A 17,731-nucleotide genomic window follows, 5' to 3' on the forward strand; every position below is an offset into this window, starting at 1 on the left:
TGGCTCTCACACAGCTCCACACCGTGTCTCTGAAGGCACACTTCATTGCACGCTGTGTTATGCTTTATTATAATGAGCTGGGTGCTCATTAAAGCTTCACAGTTATAAACAGAGATGTAATTTAGCTTGAGGAGCACTGTAATATCAGTGTGGCACCTGGAAACTGACCTTGTCTCAAGCTGGGTTATGTCAAAATGTAAGTGAAGGTACTTATTTGTAACAGCTGAAGTGGATGAGAGAATTGCAAGTGTTTATAAAATGTACAGATGAAAAGGTGAAGGAAAATCTAATCTAAGTCTACAAACCCCTTCTCATTCATTCCAGAATCAGCCCTGTCTCCAGTCATTCAGCCAGCCCTCTGCTTCCTGCTCTTTGGTGTCATGGCTGTACAGAGGGACTCTGCCCTCATCCTCTGGTTCCAGAAAGTTTCCATTCCAGCAGAAGAGGCTCCCAAGAGCCCTCCAAGGGTCTGCATCACACTCCATTCTCCTTTGTAGATTTATGCAACCAGCTAAATCAAGAGGCCACTATGAATTGCTTGTGATAAAACCATGGTCTGCCTCCCCTCACATTTAAAGCATGAGTTTCCTTTTTGGCATCTGACTGAGATCGCCTGGTGATGATGCTGAGTTTGAAAAGACTAATCCCCCAAAACTGTCTTGAATGGGTGCGAATCGAATAGAATGAAATACACCAGTAAAATGGAATTTGCAACAAGCCCCTATCTTTTCTGAACCTTGTGCTCATCCAGAGGCTATTTAGATGACCCAGCAGCAGCCAACAAAGCAAGTGTGCTACTGATGTAGCAGGGAGTGTTGGGTCCCAGAGCCAGTTTGGTGAGTGTGGATGTGCATGCTGCTGAGTGAGGAGTATTCTGCCTGTTTTCTGAAGGGGTTCTGTTAAAAACTGCGGTGCCTTGAGACTCCAAAAGCAGAGCTGGGCATTGAGCATGGCAACAGTGTGCACAGTGCCTCAGGCATGGCACAGATCAAGACAGCCTGAATAGAAAGCAAAATATAGAAAACTTCTTTATCAGCATGTTTTATTCTTATTCTCATTTTTAAATGGTGTGAACCGAACTCTAGGTGTCAGTGGAAGTGAAAAACCAAGAAGAACGAGGTATCTGGCTGTGCTGGCACACCAATTCATAGCTCTTGCTTTATTCCATTTTCCCTTTTCTCTTATTCTGGGGCAGGTAGCATGAATACTGAAGAGCAAAACAACTCTATCCAGAAGAGATAGGGGAAGGGATGCAAAACCAGGCAAAAGATAAAGAGTCCACTAGCTACATAACACCAAACTGGGAGCTGGTAACCATTCCCTGTAGGCCACCATACCATCAGAGTGAGGCAGGGAGGGAAGTCCTGGTTTCCCTTATCATGTCTTTCAGGGGAGTGTTCCCCAAATCCATGGTCTGCTTTCCAGCTGTGGTTGTATTATCAAGTGAATAAAGACCCTGGTCTTGGTATTAGAAGCCACTTAGCCTAAGCAGAAAGAGATGGGCAACAAAAGCAGAAATATTGAAGAAGGTTCATGGCAAAAAATGCAGTCAGTTGTAAGGAAAATGGTTCTTTGAAGCTTGTGCTCCCTAACCCAGTTCCAGTGATCTTCATGGGAGTGTGAGCTGGATTTGACTGGGGCTCTTGGAGGTCAGTGCTTTATCCACTAAGCTGCAGCTGCCTAAACTGAGTGTGCAGCCCAAGAGACAATTGAGGGCTTTGCCTGGTTTCTATTCTATTTGCACTTTGGGGAGTTGGTTTCAGCAGACCAAATAACACTGTAACATTGCTGAGCTGATAACACACCAGTTATAAAGTTCACTGTGAGAGATCTTGCTGTGACTTGACTGAAGGGTTCTGTATTGCTCTTGATTTTGATGAGCCCTTTGGGGCCTACAGAGAAACCAGGGTGTGATGTAGGGCAAGACTTCCAAGGCTATGGCAATTTATTCAACCTTTCAAAACTCTTGTGTTGTTTTGGGTTTTTTTAAATTAAAAATTTGATCATAATGTGGCTTTGAATGCTGCTTTCCATAATCTTGTTGGGGCTGAGAAATAATGGCTGATGCACTTGAATGTGCCTTTTGATCCCACTTGGCTGTGGTTGTTAGCATTACTGTTGAGGCTGGGCTGCCTTAACACTGGCCCAATGGAAGATGCACTGCAGCTGTTATCTTGCTCCCTAGAAATCCTGCTTGACCTTACCTCAGTCCTGAATTTGTGATCTTGGGAGATGGTGGAGCTGTAGGAGGTTCATAAAGGCATTAGAAGGAACATGGAGCTGAGTTACTACTGAAACTTTCCCCATTCTCTGCATCCTTTCTCTTACCTGACCTTTCTGTAAATTTGTTGACTTGTGAGTGATTTTAATTTCTCTTTTTAATTTTTTCCCCAAAACATTGTATCAGTAATGCAAAAGGACAGTGAAAGATTTCAGTCCTGTTATAATAAACCCAGGGTATTGTTATGAAAAGCACGTCTTGACACAGACAGAGGCTGTTGAGTACTCCCACTCTGTGTAATGGCTCGAAGGCTAAACTTTTATGTTAAGCTTTGGATGGAAGGGTTAATTTTTGACAAGTCTGAAATGCTGACAAAACCCCTACATGTTTTAGACAGCGAAAACAATGCCAGGTGTCTAGAAAGTTGTTCTTTTGGGAAAAGTCTCTAATTCTGATGCTGATTTTGCAAGGAACTGTGCATGCCATTGTGGAGGGTTTGGTGGTCATCAGATGGACAAACTGGTGAGGGTACCAGTGGAGGTGAGCAGCAATTCTTTGGGAGACCTTCCTTACCTGTCTTTTGGAGACCTACCAACCTGTCTTTGGTTTGCTCTTCTGAGAAAATAAGCTTTAAGCAGTTGCTTTAGCTCTCTGCCTGTGGGAACCCAGAGCATCCCTCTGGCTGTCCAGGATGGCAAACACCCCTGCCAAGGGGCTCAGAAGCCCTGGCACGAAGCCCAAAACACCTGTGGTTTTGATTATGACCCTTGGAGCAAGTTACCAACCTTATATGAAGATCAGCAAGCCACAACAGTTTAAGTAGAATGATAGTGAAGTTACCACAGGGTGAAAAAATAGATTTTGGGGTTTCTAGAATGGGGGTTCAGGAGGCAAGATGGAGGGATCTGGGCGTGTCCAGCCTTTCTCCTTCTTCTTGGCCTCCATCTTCTGCTGTGATGTTGGCACTTACAGATTGGTTTAGAGAGAAGCTCACTGTCTAACACAGGTGATCGGTATTGGAAAGTAATTGTAAACATTGTACACATAGTTTTCGGTATAAAGACCTAACACCTCCCCGGGGACAGGCAGAGTGCCTGGAACGGTCCTGCTGGACAGACCTCAGCAGGGCAGGAGAACACTTTTTATAGATTAGATACAATAAACAACCTTGAGACCGAGAAATGAAGAGCCCTGACTCCTTCTTCAAGTGCCGGGCTGGGAAAAGAGACTTTCAAACTTTTCTTGGGGTCACTCTGGTAAGCTAGAGATCCTGACATCTGCCCATCCTTTTCCTTCTCTCCATCACCTTCCCAGCAGCTGAGCAGCAGATTCAGAAGTGTCACCCTAATTTGACAGAGGAGTGAAAGTCACTGGTTTCTGACTCTCACCAAGTGGCTGGAGAGGAGAGGGATTCAGTCTGGTGTCCTGTGTGAGGTGAAGGCAGGACACAGTCAGGTTGAGCAGCAATTCACTGCCAACTTGTACCTGTTTAGTAAATGCCCAACTCCTGAGAAATGGCGCTTTGTGGTGTCCCTGCATGGTGATGGGAAAGTCACAGAAGACATAACACAGTCAAGAAAATAATTTTGGACAAGATAAGGGGGGAAGGTTGCTAGGACAAAAAGGATAAAAATTATGGTAAAGCAAGAATACTTCTGCTATTATTTGACAAACATCATGCACAAACAAGTCTGGTGCACAAATGTGCTCAGGGATCCTGTTTCAGTTTTGGCACTCAGAAAATCTTTTTATCTGCCAGGCAATGGGAAAAATCTTTGCCAATAAATAATCGAAGGAGGGAAAGGGGGAAAAGAAGGGGTTGTCAGGATAATTTTTGTTTTAATAAGTATCATCAGTAGTTTTGGATGAAGGATTTGCATACTACACATCTCTATTTGCTAGCTGTCCTTGTGTTTATTTTTACTAAAATAATCTAAAAATCATTTTTCTTGTGAAATTTAGGAGACATCCTCCCACCTTCCTGATTGCCACAATCAATATGGATTTTTGAGTAGAGTTTATTGACATTTGGTGCTGTTTTATGCCCACCTTGAAGAGAGTGTCACCTTTTCCCTGATGGAACACTACAAACAGTCAGATCTGCAATGTCCACTTTTTAACAGACTAAAGATACTTAATCTAAATCGACTCTGGGACTCAATTGTGCAGCTTGTTTGGGCCCAACAATGATTTGTTATTTTTCCCAGCCAAAGTATATCTGCAAATATCAAGGCCACATTCATTGTCCATCACTGCAAACAGTGGATTTAAGATTGGGCTTCAACAGACCAGTATAATTTACCTTGTTCTACTGCCTAACTGATGGCACAGATGATATAAAAGATAAATTGCTGCTGCAGCTGGAATGGCTAATTGCTAATAGGAATTTTGCCACCAACTTCCTCAAGGATAAAGCAAGTATTGATTCATGCAAAACTACCTCAGTATCCTGTTAAATGCTACAAGGGATTATTCTGAGACATGAAAAAATGTGGAAGGAGTATGGATGCTTTTAAAGGAGAGAGTTTCCCTTCATGTGTGCACCTCGTTGTGTTCCATGGCAGTGAAAGTTGACATGAAAAACTGCTGACTGTACTCATGCCACCTTCAGGGATCCCTCTGCAAGTTGAAGTTTCCCTGTGCCTATAAGTCAGCAATTATTTCCAACCTGTCCTTTTTAAGAAACATAAATATCAGAAACAAGGCTAGAAACAAGAGCAAGCATTCTTCATCTTGGTGTGAACCCAGCCTTCTAGAGCCTGCACAAGCTTCACCTTGAGCCATCACTTTTTAGGGATGGGGTTGCTGTCTTGAAAAGTGCTTTCCCAATGAATATCACATTATATGACCTGAACATCAGACAGGCATGTACCCTTAGAGAACTGATAAAAATACAGTTATGTGTGATTACTGATCGGTTTTCGGTCAGCTGCTTCCCCTCCTGTCTCTTGAGCTGTATTTATATGGTTTTTCGTTACTCCAGCATCCCTTATATCAGAAAACCTCTCCTTACGTTCACACCTGCTGGGCTGCGCCTCACCCACCCATGTGCCTCTGAAAGGTTTGTGATAGAAACCCTTCCACAGGCTTATGGTGCCAACCACATGTGATAGGGCTGTCCCATGATACAAATATCTGATCTGTTCAGCAAAACATGATGCTTGAATTGCATTTCTTAGTGGTGGATAGCATTAAATAGCCAAGGTAAGTACCAGAATTGAGGCAGTGCTAGTTTTGAGTGAGAAGCTCCTGGTCTTTGGGGCTACTGTGAAGTTGGTATTTCTTGTTTCACAGACAAACCCCAGAAATTTACATGACCACCCCATAAATCAAGAGCTACAAAAAAGTAATGTGGGCAGTTGAAAGGACCTCTGCCAACAGCTGCTGAAACCACTCATCATGTTTACTAAAGTTTAAGGAAAAATGCAAGCTGAAGGTGAAAATACATCAGCTGTGGAGCAATGTTGGGGGATAGCATATGCTTGGGACATAAATATGAGAATGTTTTTCAGCTGATACCCCAAGTAAGTTTATATTTACACTCAGACCATGTGCAATGGCTCTTTAGATCAAGGGCATTGCTAAACTTCAACATTAAAAAAAGTTATGTGTAAAAGCTAAGCACACCTCTTAAAATCTGCAGTACAGAAGGAGGTTTGCAATACTGTAAATCTCATCTTCTGGAAAACAAAGGAGATGGTATGCATGAGCTGAGGTACTGCTGGGAACAGTAGCTGTTTGTGACCGAGTTCACAGGGGTCCGAGGATGAGGGAAGAGACGAGGATCTGACTCCATGTTTCAGAAGGCTTGATTTATTATTTCATTATATATATTATATTAAAACTATACTAAGAGAATAGAAGAAAGGATTTCATCAGAAGGCTAGCTAAGAATAGAAAAAGAATGATAACGAAGGCTTGTGTCTCGAACAGAAAGTCTGAGCCAGCTGACTGTGATTGGCCATTAATTAGAAACAACCAACATGGGCCAATCAAAGATCCACCTGTTGCATTCCACAGCAGCAGATAACCATTGTTTACATTTTGTTCCTGAGCTTCTCAGGAGGAAAAATCCTAAGGAAAGGATTTTTCATAAAATATGTCTGTGACAGCTGTTCTTTGTGTGCTCTGGAGCAGGTCTGGGTGGTGGGGCTGGTTCAAACTCTAGGTACAGAGGTGCCTCCTGCCTGCAGCAGGGAGATGCCCATGCTGGTGGCTGCAGTGAAACTGCTGACATGGAGCCTTGGAAGATGCAGCCCTTGGTACCACCAGCTGCCATGAAACAATGGGAAAATGTTTGTTTAATAAGGACTGTAAAATGTCCCCGGCACTCAGGACTCTTAAGTACTTTCATAATTTCAGGGGAACTTTTCCTGGCAGACTTTGATCATGTTAAATAGATTTCCCATGATATCATAATGCTCCATTTGTTATAAATGTGCTGATTTGCGGATGTGCAATTAGCTGACTCAAGCACAAAAGCAGTATAGATACCCTGTGTATGAAGTGGCAGTTTATTTCTCTCCATATGGTCTGTAACTTGTTCCATGCTGCTTACCGTGGGGTCTGGGCTCACTGCCCACTGCTCATCACAGTTTATAGAGAGGAAAATTGAAGGCAGCCACGGAGTTAATTCTTTGCAATACAGTTATTTCCTTCAGGCAATACCTAAGCTGTTTGCATCAGCCAAAACATCCCCCTGGAAGCAGGTGAGTCCTGGCTGTTCCCTCTGTGGAGAGAGGGTGAGATGAAATCATCCTAGCAAAGGGACTGCATGACTTGAGAGCCAGGGGCTTCCCAGAAGGAAAAAATAGGGCTTCCCAAATCCTGCAGAGCACCTGGCCTTCACAAGACTTTTTTTCCTGCCATATGTTTATTTATCACTACTTGAATGGAGCTATACAAAGGGTCCCTCTTAAGTCCGTGGAAAGACTTTGTTGCACCTCAGCAGTGATGGAGTTGCATCCTAAATTAATATCCCCAAAAAGACTGATTTGTAAAATATGCTCAGTGCAGGATCAATTGTTTTGCTGTTGAATTGGCACCTGGCACCTCGCCTCACTGCACTTTTTTAACTCTTCTAATAGTAAATAAGTATATTTTACACTCCAGTCTGGTTTCTCTCTTGCTCTTTTCAAATGAGTGGGGAGCGTGGAAAAAAGTTATTTGAGAGAGCAAGAGCATATATTAACATACAGGGTTAAACTTTCTGAGGACAAGGATTTTTTTTTGCCTCATCAGCATGTTTAACAGTTGCAAATCTCACTGTATGAGGAAATGTCTTACATTCAAAGACTATTAACAGCTGTGAAATTAGATTTACAAATCTGAATATATAAATGGATTTTTTATGCTGTTGCATATAATTTGTGCATATATTCATGAAACTGTCTTGTAGTTTATGAAATTTGAGTGTAACATTTCAGTGGGAACTTCCAGATTTCTTAATCATGAAATCGTTAAAGGAAAGACTTGCCATATGCAAATTTTGAACTTTGTGCAATATACATGTTGCCTTTTGAGGATAACACAGAACTAAACCCAGCAGATATATAAGTATAAATAGTTATTTGGAAGGTCTGAAACATGCTTATTAAGAAAAAAATATTTTAATCATGTCTACCTTCAATTAACTCGTAGGTGGGTACAGTTTCATACTATGATTTTGATTCTTATTTTTTAAATAGTATAAGCAACACATTCTACAGTGCTTCACCTCATTCTTAAGAATAGCCTGGGTTTTATGCTTGGAGATGAGTCATTTTGAGGCTGAGGCACTCACCTTTCTAGCTCAGCCTATAGCTCTAAGGCTTGAAAATGCATAACATTTTTGTCTTATACAAATCACGATTCATCTGGTAATGAAACTCTCCAAAAGAAAGCAAATCCAAGATTTGGGAGTGTTTGGAACATGAAAGCCAAGTGCATGGCCAGCAGACGTGCTGCTTGCAAACCTATGGGAATATTCACTTAATTGCAATAAAGCCTCGCTTCTGTGTTTAGGAATCCTGATCTGCTCACACAGATCTCAACACATGACTGAAATAATCTGTTTATCCAGCATATGGTTCTTTGTGAGGACTGGATAGAAGTCAGCTACTCGGTCTTATGTGTCATTTGTCACAGAGTGCTGTGTCCTTCTAAGTGCTCCCTTTCTAGTCCAGGGCCATGGAGGCATTTTAGCAATGCAAAGAGGTGATTAGAGGCACTTCTGCTGGAATGTATGGTGCTTAGTGAAATTAATTTGGCTTATGACAGGGGCATAGAAAGGCAGCTCTGGGCTTTGTCCTACTCACTGTCACTATTTCCTAGGGTGACATTGGATGTGTCAGTAGTGACCTGCTCTTTGCTGTGCCTTCAGCATGCACGGTACTAGCAGGACAGGGGAGGTTGGGAGTTTCCAGGTGTGCTCAAAGGTGTTTGTTCAGGAGAACCAAATCTTTAAAAACAGAGTTTTTTAGCTGATATTATTGCAGCTGATATTTGTGTGTAAGGAGGGTAATATCTGCTTAGTTTAACAGGGAAACTATTATACCTCATAAGTGCTGTCTCCTTTCCCCCAGATCAGTGACCATATCTCTCTCAGACACATCGGAGGAAAAAAAAGGCTCCTCAGATCTTTGCTTATCTTCATCTTCCTAAGTTCATCTAAGTTCATCTTCCTGCATCCTTCTGCCTAGAACAGTGGAGCCAGCATGGCTGATCTGGGCCATTAGTGATTTGTGTCCATACTTACTTGGAGATGCATTTTTCAGGTTATGTCCTTTTCTGATACATGCAGTAAAGTACTATTTGCACTGACTAACTCTTAAAAATAACAATAACTCTCAATAATAACAATTATTGTCTAGGCAATGTGTGAGCTGTACAGAGGAATTGCCACATGAAAAGTTTTAAACTCATGAAAAGCAGGATTTTTTGAATGAAACAAGGTAGTGCCCAACATCCACACAGATCTCAAAGCAGAAGGATGTAGTATCAGGAAAATGCAGCCAAATTGAAATCCCAAGCAATAATAAAATGCTTCATTAAACTGAAAGAAATAAACAGAGAGAAAAACAAAAGCACTACAGAAAAGCTGTGCTTAAATGTCAATAAGAACTTTAATTCTTGTTGGCTTTTAAACTCCCCCCCATCAGAAAACTGAAACTCTTCAGTCATACAGAGATTTTCTGCAGAGGAACTGGAAGCAGCAACTGAGCAGGCGATGTACCACCAGCTGTGAGAGCAGCCAGATTTTGACACCCATGTTTTCACTAGGTGCCATTTCAGCAGTAGTTTCTGTAGGTCTTTCAGTTGGACCATGAAAGTAATCTCTTGTAACAGGAAAAACAGTGAAGGTGAAAAGAGCTCTGCTCACCTGCTTAGGTGGAGCAGTGTTTGCAGCCCTTGCTGCCCAGCAGAAACTCGTGTTCACACACACTGAAGCTGGTGTGCCTTGCCCAATTCAGCTTATTTCTTGCACATCTCTCTTTTTGCTGTATTAAACAGGGATCTAAGGTTTTACAAATGTATGTTGCACGCTGAAAGCACAGAAAGGATGTCGTGTGATCTCCTGAGGACTGGTCTCCTCTGAAAGCATGGCAAGGATGTCAGGAATCGTGTGATCTCCTGAGGACTGGTCTCCTCAGGGCTCTGCAGGTTTTGCTCTCATTAGCAGAGACTTCAGGGCCTCTGATGCTGACTCCCAGAGAAAGTCTGTGTGCCTCCATGGTAAAACCATGGCTTCTGACTGTGTTTCCAGCAGTTCTTCAAGAGCTGAGAAGATCTGCAGTTTTTTGGGTGCTTTGGGAAGTTACCTGGTATCTGTACTGTCCTCTGCTCCAGGTCAACTTGGGCAGATGTGCAAAAGGCATCTAAGTAGGTGAAGAGATAAAATTTGCACTGTGCTGTGCCAGGTAAAGTTCTGGGCTGGAGCTGGACCCCGGCAGGATGCCAGGCTGGCTGCCAGGCAGTGCAGGGCCCACGGTGCCACCAGGGCCCCTGGGTTTGGTTCTGCGCTGTGTAAACGCCCGTGCCATAAATGAATAACAGCAATTTTTTTTCCTCTGGGTCTGAGCTTTATTTGCTTTTGCTTTTTCTTGGACAGTGAACCTGTGCCTTGAGAAAATGCGCAAAAAGTTTTTAATATCCATGCCTCCAATGAGGCAACAACGGCGCATCTAATCTTAATCTATATTGTTTGTACTTTTGCTCAGCAAAGCAGCTATAAGAAATAATACATTTCTTCTTTAAAGTGCCTTCCCCGCCCCTGCTGTATGTTACTTCCTGCCCTCCTGCTCTCAATAGCGCTTCCCTTTCCTGTTTTGGTTATAAGCCTTCATAGAGACTCTTGGCTTGTCTCTCTGCCAAATTTGTCTTCTGCTCAGGTGAAATAGAATATTTGGATTTGAGCACACGTGCCAGCTTTGAGCGTACACCTGTGTGGGACTGCCTGACCAGGTCCTCCTCCATGGCAGGCACGTAAGTATCTGGGGACTGTGCCTGTTGGCAGGGACTGTGGTGACCAGAATTAATGTGACTGGATGTGAAGGAGAGCACGTATTGTGATAAACACAGAAGGTTTGTGTTTTGGTTATAGCCCGGTAGGATAATTTATAATTGTATAAAATGGTAATTAAGCTTTTATGTCAATGCTACATTAATATGCATCCCCTGGTAGTGAGGGAGAAGCTGACTTGATGAAGTGAGTGTTTCTTCATTCCTGATCTGCCTCCATCAGCTCGAGGGGAATTGTCACAGGTTTATTTACATTTCTTCTGGGATTGAAGGGAAATCAAGGCAAAGTGATGCCAGCTTTAATGAAAGATCTTTATGTTGATTTCTTCTATTCACTCTCGAGTCTGCCTTTCCTGGTCATTAGTTGTGATTATGATCTTTCAAAGCCTTTTTTTAAGGTATCATTCTCCTGAAATACAGATATGGTTGGCCCATGAGTGAGAGCCCTCAGTCATGTATTTTCACTTGACAGTTCAGTTTTGCATAATTTATATTTTACAAGAATAGGTACTTCTCACTTTTATTTCTGTAATTTAAGAGGGAAGGGAAGTAGTTTATATTGATAGCAACCTGATCCAGTCGAGTTGCCTTTTTACTGTTTTTGTCTAATTGAGTTCCTGGTGTTTCTCCAGGCCATTTACTTGACTCATTTTTAGGAATTTCTAAGCACTTACTTGGTATTTACTTTTAGCAACTCCCAAAGTGTATCTTCAAGGGGGTGTATAAAATCTGGAAGTGAGCCCCACTTCACAGAAAGAAATTTTACATGATTCAAAGCATTAATGGAGCAGTGAAGTTCCTCCATTAGGAGTCCCCATTAGCAGTCAGTTGTTGGAACTTGGAAGGAAAAGTTTCCTGGAGCATGGCCTGGCAGCAATGGCACTTAGCTTAATCACACCACTTCCCCAGTGAAGTGCCTTTTGCAAAGCAGATCTCTTTAAGCATTTCTTAACATGCTGAGTTGAGATGCTGATAACTGGAGTTCCCCTGAGAGTCATTTGAATTCTTACGCTTCAGTTCACAAAACCTACCAGAAGAGGGATGGGTTAAAATTAACAGCACAGCATAGTTTAAAAATCTCAGCAACACAAACTAAGCAGATGTGCTGGCTTACAAGGGCATCAATCTGTGGCCTCTCTGCTGGCCCCAAATCTGCACTGATTGGCAGATGTGCTATTTAAGTGCCGTGGCAGACACTGAGAGGTCAGGGCTCTCACAGACCTTGGCTGGCAGTGCTGAGGACTGAGCTGTTCTGGGCTGACAGTCAGACCCAGGTGAAGTATCTGTTCCTCTGCAGTCATGTTTTGCATATTGTGTAATTTTTTTGTATTTTTTCTCACTTCTCCCATGCTCGAGAGCATTGAGGGGTGACAGAAGGTTATGCAAGTTTCTCTGGTCATGCCAGGATTGTGTGCGTGTTCCCAAATTTAGCAACTCATCTGCCAAAGTCCTGGCTTAGTGTGCAACCTGGGTGCCTCATAAACTGTCTCTTCCCTGGTTTCCAGCTGATATGTCTGCTGTGGGTATCTGCAGCAGATACTGGACAAGGCAGTTCCCAGTATGCCAATGTAGTAAGGGAGAATTCAAAATTAATGTCTTATTCCTAACAGAAAGTAACTTTTGAATATTCTTCCTTATGGTGGTGAACCAGTGTTCATCTTACTCTTAATAGCCCTGTAAGTACCAGTATTTCCATTTCCTGCTCTGTAAAATATGTATTTGTCTTGCAGGTGTGTCATGACTTTATTTAACAGTGTCAGTCCTTTCGAGAGCTGCTTATGAAGGAGGCTTCATATTTTTACTGTTTTCTTGTAATTATTTAATATTAAGCACTTTAGTTGCTAGAGTTTAACAGTGGAGAAAGGTGATGGCCAGGCACCTTCGGCAGATGCTCAGTGCAAAAGGCTCATCTCCTGCTGGCAGTGCAGACGAACTCCAGCACCAAAAGATCTGCAGGGTGAATGTGCAAACCTGAGCAGGAGACAAAAACCAGCAGCTTCTCTGGGAACTTCACCTGAGGCTGACTGGAGCAAGGGCAGCACTCTTGGGTAGGTCCCTCTGCACGGGCAGGCAACCAAGAACGAGTGCAAATTGAGAACTTCTGACCACTGGGTCCATGGGTTGGTTTTTCAGGGAATGCCAGGAAATGGAGCTCAGAAAACAGCTGGAGGCAGTCATTGTGGCACCTCCATATTATATATGAGAGTGTGACTGCTACTATTTCAATATCTATAAAATAGTCAAGCATTTGCATGTCACTGAGGACTAAAAGCACTTTTCTGGCTATAAAGCCCCCAAGGGGCTGCCCTTTGGTGTGATCAAGGGCTAAATGCTGCATTTTCACTATGAGGTCTTGCTGCATTGCTTGAGGAAGTTTCTTCAGGGCTCTGGGACAAAGGTGAACGATGGTGACACCGGCTGTGCTGCAACTTTGGTTGCAGAGGGAAGTAGGCTTTGAAACAGGGGGTCCCAGGAGTGACATTGTGCTGGGGAAATGAGGCTCCCAAGATGAAGTGGGGCCATGAGCAGAGCTGGTGGTGAATCTCTGGTGGGAAGGCTGGAGAGCCTTTATCAATAACAAGCTCTGATCTCAGCTATGGTCTCTATGTAAGCCCAAATGATCTGATTGTCTTGTGTCCAGAGGGTTTCTCAGGTTTTTTGTTCTCTAAATCCAGTGGTCGGAGAGAAATATCCATTGTTTCAGCTTACTACTGAAACACTTTCCCTGCATCCCAGTCATTATTCTATTTATTAAAGTGAAAGCTATTAAAATGTTTAGCAAATTAGTATATTAGTGTTTGAAGTACACTTTAAAATGCTGCAGGAACATGACTTGTGGCTTGATAATTCTGAGGTTAACACAGATCTGTACTGCACAGATTGCACATCTCTGTATACAGGGTTCTGGCTGTACATTAGCTGTTTAAGCTGGCATTGAGAGTATTCTGTCAGCTTCTAAAATCAGCATCAGCAATTTCTTGCATGTCACGTTTAACCCCACAAATGTGACTTCCTGTGGCAGTCTCAGTGTACAAGTAGAGTAAGATGTGCTAAATGACTTGTGCATTATCCTCCACATTTTCTGGGCTGAGGTTTCATTCTCAAGTAAGGCAAGCCTAGGGCTAAGTAATGTCAACAGTTTCTCACACCAATAAGAGTGATTAGATCACTTTAATTATTAATAATAAAAATATTAAGGGGGAAGTATGGGAGCTGGAAATGGAAAATAAGGTAAATGCTTGTATAAATAGCTATTTGCCTTTTCTATGAATACAAGAAAAGAGCATCTTTAAAGGTCAAAGAATCATGAGCAGCTTGATAAAGGTAGATCTGTAATTGGTTCAAAGCATGAGATCTTGATTTCTATCAGGGAGCTTTCAGAGGGAAAAAGCTTATGCTAAGGGGGTGTCTGTCCCAAGGACACAGTTGTGTCTGTAAATAAGGAGAGTGGAAGTGTCCAGGTCCACCTGGCATGCTGGAGTAAAGCCCACAGAATTAAGTGTTTGGTCCCAGTGCTAGCTGGTCGTGGATATTTGTTACACCTTTTGTGGGCATGATTTGGTGACCCCCCAAAAGCTGTACAACCTTGTCCTGGCTCTAGGGGAAAGTATTTGAAACCTCTCCCATTGCCCCAGAGGTGTGAGCTCTGGGTGGTTTGGTGCTGGACAGGGGGTCTGGGGTAGGGCTGGGATAACCCTGTGCCATGCAGGCTCTGCACGGGGCTGCTGGTCAGAGGGGGCTCAGTCACTCAGTACCAAGCTCTGCAAAAGTTTTATTCATAAGAGGATAACAGTGTAAGTAGAGAAAACAGGTCAGTGAAGGAGCACAGTGCAGCTTGGCTGCTCGGTCTGGAACGAGAGGGAAAAGCCTTAGAGACCCTTCAGAGCCAGACTCTCCTCCAGACATTATGGTTTGCTCTCTTTTTCCTGTTTATTCTCTGGGACAGGTCTTTTGTGGTTCCAGCCTCAGCTATTCACTTGTGTATTTGGATAACCCAGTGGGCTAGGTAGTGCCAAGCCACCGCTTGTCGTGTGACAGTTCACAAAAAATACAGGTATTTTCCCAAGAATCCTGGTGTTATCTATTCCATTTGTGGCTCTTTTTTTGGCTATAGATCTTGGTAATCATATGCTTACTAGAAGCCAGGAAGAAAGGACTGTGTTTTTCAGGTTCTGAACAGATGGAAGAGGAGAGGAGTGTTATTCCAGGACAAAGGCACCTCCCCTGCAGCGCTGTCTCAAAGTGCTGGGCAAGAAAGGTCAATGCTGACCCTGTCAAGAAGGGTTCAATCCAATTTAACCAATCTGCTGATTTTTGAAGATTAATCTTACACAGAAGAGATGGATGAGAGTGGGTCAAAATGTATCACACAGAATGAAACAAACAGTATTATCTGTAAACTTTTTTTCTTAATTTACAGTTTTGTAATATTGAAACAATATTCTATAAATCTCAACAATGAACACTTGATTTTAGATATCACCTGTGAACAAAACTCTGCAGACTTTCTTTAACTTCAGGTGACTTCAGGTAAACAAATGGTACTAGTGCAGAGGTTTGCCTTACCACAGATGTAATGCTTTCAGAATAAACAGGGGTGAATATTAGGATTTGGGGTCCCTAGGAAGAACCCCCTCCCCTCCACATTTAAATAAGATGACTTTCATCTGTCCCATAGTAAAGTGTAGCAAATTGGAGTAGATGTTGTGCACAAACCTGAACAATTTTGTAATTAAGACCTCCCTATGATTCAATTTTTATATATTTTTATACACAGTTACCTATGGTGGGAACTCAGGTGGGTGAGTCTGACTGCATTTCAATGTAAAGTAAAATATCAGTAGTAGAATTCCTAATTTTTGACACCTGTGAAATTTGATGGACCTCCATCAAATACCAAATTTTCAGTAACTTTTGTATATTAGGAAAATAAAGCAAGTTCTAGAAGTGTGCAAACATAATTTTGCATGTAAATACTAATATATAACAAACTCTTATCGTGGAGAAGGAATGTGTCTGCTCAGAATTGTGTCACTAAGCACATTTATTACCTGTCACATGTAGTTGACACAAGTATCAGTGATGTATGGTCCTAAAAATAACCCAGAATTTTGCTGGACCTTCGTGAAATCACTGATGCTTGATTTGTGTTTAAAATAATGTACAGAGAGCAATACAGAGATTCTCAGTGAGCTTTATAAAGGGAACATTTTCTGGGCTGTTTTCAGAGAAGCCTCTTAAAGCAGCAGTGGGACAGTTGTGCCTTTTATGCATAGGAAGAGTAGAAAGTCTTCAGGATAAAGAGTTACTAAACTCTTGGAGTTGTCTCACTCCATTTAGGGGGAGACAGCAAGCTAGCAGTGGGTCCCTGGAGGCATTTTGGATGTTGAAAGATTGATGAAGTGCTTTGCAGGAAAGGATTCCCCTGGTGTGCTGTTTTATGTTCCTTTCTGTTATTTCACTGGAGGCCAGATAACAGGCTCAATCCTGTTTCCATTTAAATGAATGATGAAAAACTTGCATTGACTGCAGGAGAGCAGGGATGCAGCTTGACGTGCTGTTGCCTTATGTCACAGTAACAATTGGCTGTTGTGCATCAAACCCTGCTCCTGAGGTCTGTGTTTCAGCCCCAGGGCAGCAGCAGCTCCTTTGCTGCTGATTTTGGTGGCAGCAAAGCCTGAAGGCAAAGTTGCTGTCTCTCCTAGGATCTGGGTATGGCACAGTGAGCAATGCCATGTTAAGGCACCCATGTCTGGATGGTTCAGTGTAGTGTCTTCATTGTAAGTAAGGATAATTTAATTAATTTTGACTAATTTAGCAGCTCGTGGTAGTTGTGGATTCCAAAACTCATCTGAAATGGAGACAGTATTGTTCTGATGAAGCCAGTGATGTGCTCTTGCTTACTTCAGTGTACAGCAGGACTTGTAGTGCTTGGCAAGGCTTGAGGAGAAGGATGTGGTGTCACACTGGCTGAGGGTGACTCTCCCAGGAACAGCGTTTTCCTGGAGCCCCTGGCTCCTGGGCAGGGCATTGCTGTGCCCTGGCAGCTGATGCTCCCCCCATCTCTGGAGCTGGAGGTGGCACAAGGCACCTGCTAGCAAAGGCAGGTGGCCGCCATCCGTCTATGAGACTGCCCTGGGGATTATTTTTAGCCTTTCCACTTCCATATGACAAAGGCAATCCCGTGTACCTGCTGTTTGCTGGTCTCTTTCTCTCCCATTCTCCCCCTCTGTGAATCCAAGGAGGACTGAGTGTCCCCCAGCAGGTCTGGAGGATGCAGGCAATGCTGCCAGGCTGCAGCTCCTGCAGCAGCTGGAGGATTAGGCAGGCTGGAAGGAGCTCAAATCCCTCAGCTGCTCATGTCAGATATGGAGGAGCTGCCACAAGACATTAGCTTACCTTAAAAAACAGGGGGGAGAGGTGTTTGCTGGGTAAGTACGTCAGCAAAGGTGCAGCTGTTCTCCAGGTATCTCACAAAGCAATAGCAACTGGTGGATGAGCTGGATTTTATGAATTCTGAACAATTTTATGAATTCTGAACAATATAAATAAAATCATGTTTTGTCCTTCTGATCTGAATATATTGCTCTGGTAACAGAATTTAGCTGTTTCTATGATACGTAATAAAAATACAATTTATTCTGAATTTTCCTACCTTGTTCTTTATAGAGATGTCTGCTGGCATCATTGCCCCCTCTATAAATGCTGTGAGGACTTTCCAGGCTTTTACTCACAGCCTGGAGGAGGCCTGTGGGCTACCTGGAGGCTGTGCAAAGTGATTGACAAAACAAGCCAGAGTCAGTAGGCTTTAGTCTACCATGGGAATACATCTGCCTTGGAAATCTTTTTGAGACCCACAGGTCAGAAAAGATTGAAAATTGCTGCTGTAATCAACCCAGATCCTCTTAATACTTTAAGTAACGTGCTCCCTTTCATTAGAATGATGGCAGTGATGGGGTCAGGCAGGTTTGAGTGTGCAGCAGTTGGTAAAATTTAGAATTGGTGTAATTT

The 17,731-nt window shown here is 42.8% G+C and overlaps 1 protein-coding gene across 3 annotated transcripts in view; it reads left to right on the plus strand.

Moving 5' to 3' along the window:
• Positions 1-17,731, plus strand: part of EVL (Enah/Vasp-like) — a 120,429-nt gene that overhangs the window by 31,793 nt on the left and 70,905 nt on the right. The window contains exon 1 of one of the 3 annotated variants that reach the window (XM_031066244.1): positions 10,555-10,684. The exons of the other annotated variants lie outside the window; for them this stretch is intronic. Within the exon in view, the coding sequence (XP_030922104.1) occupies positions 10,674-10,684 (11 nt within the window). The 5' untranslated portion in view covers positions 10,555-10,673. Of the gene's footprint in view, positions 1-10,554; positions 10,685-17,731 lie in introns of those variants that run through there. 3 annotated transcript variants of the gene reach the window in all.

This window comes from Geospiza fortis, unplaced genomic scaffold (assembly GCF_000277835.1).
Source record: "Geospiza fortis unplaced genomic scaffold, GeoFor_1.0 scaffold23, whole genome shotgun sequence".
Lineage (NCBI taxonomy): Eukaryota > Metazoa > Chordata > Aves > Passeriformes > Thraupidae > Geospiza > Geospiza fortis.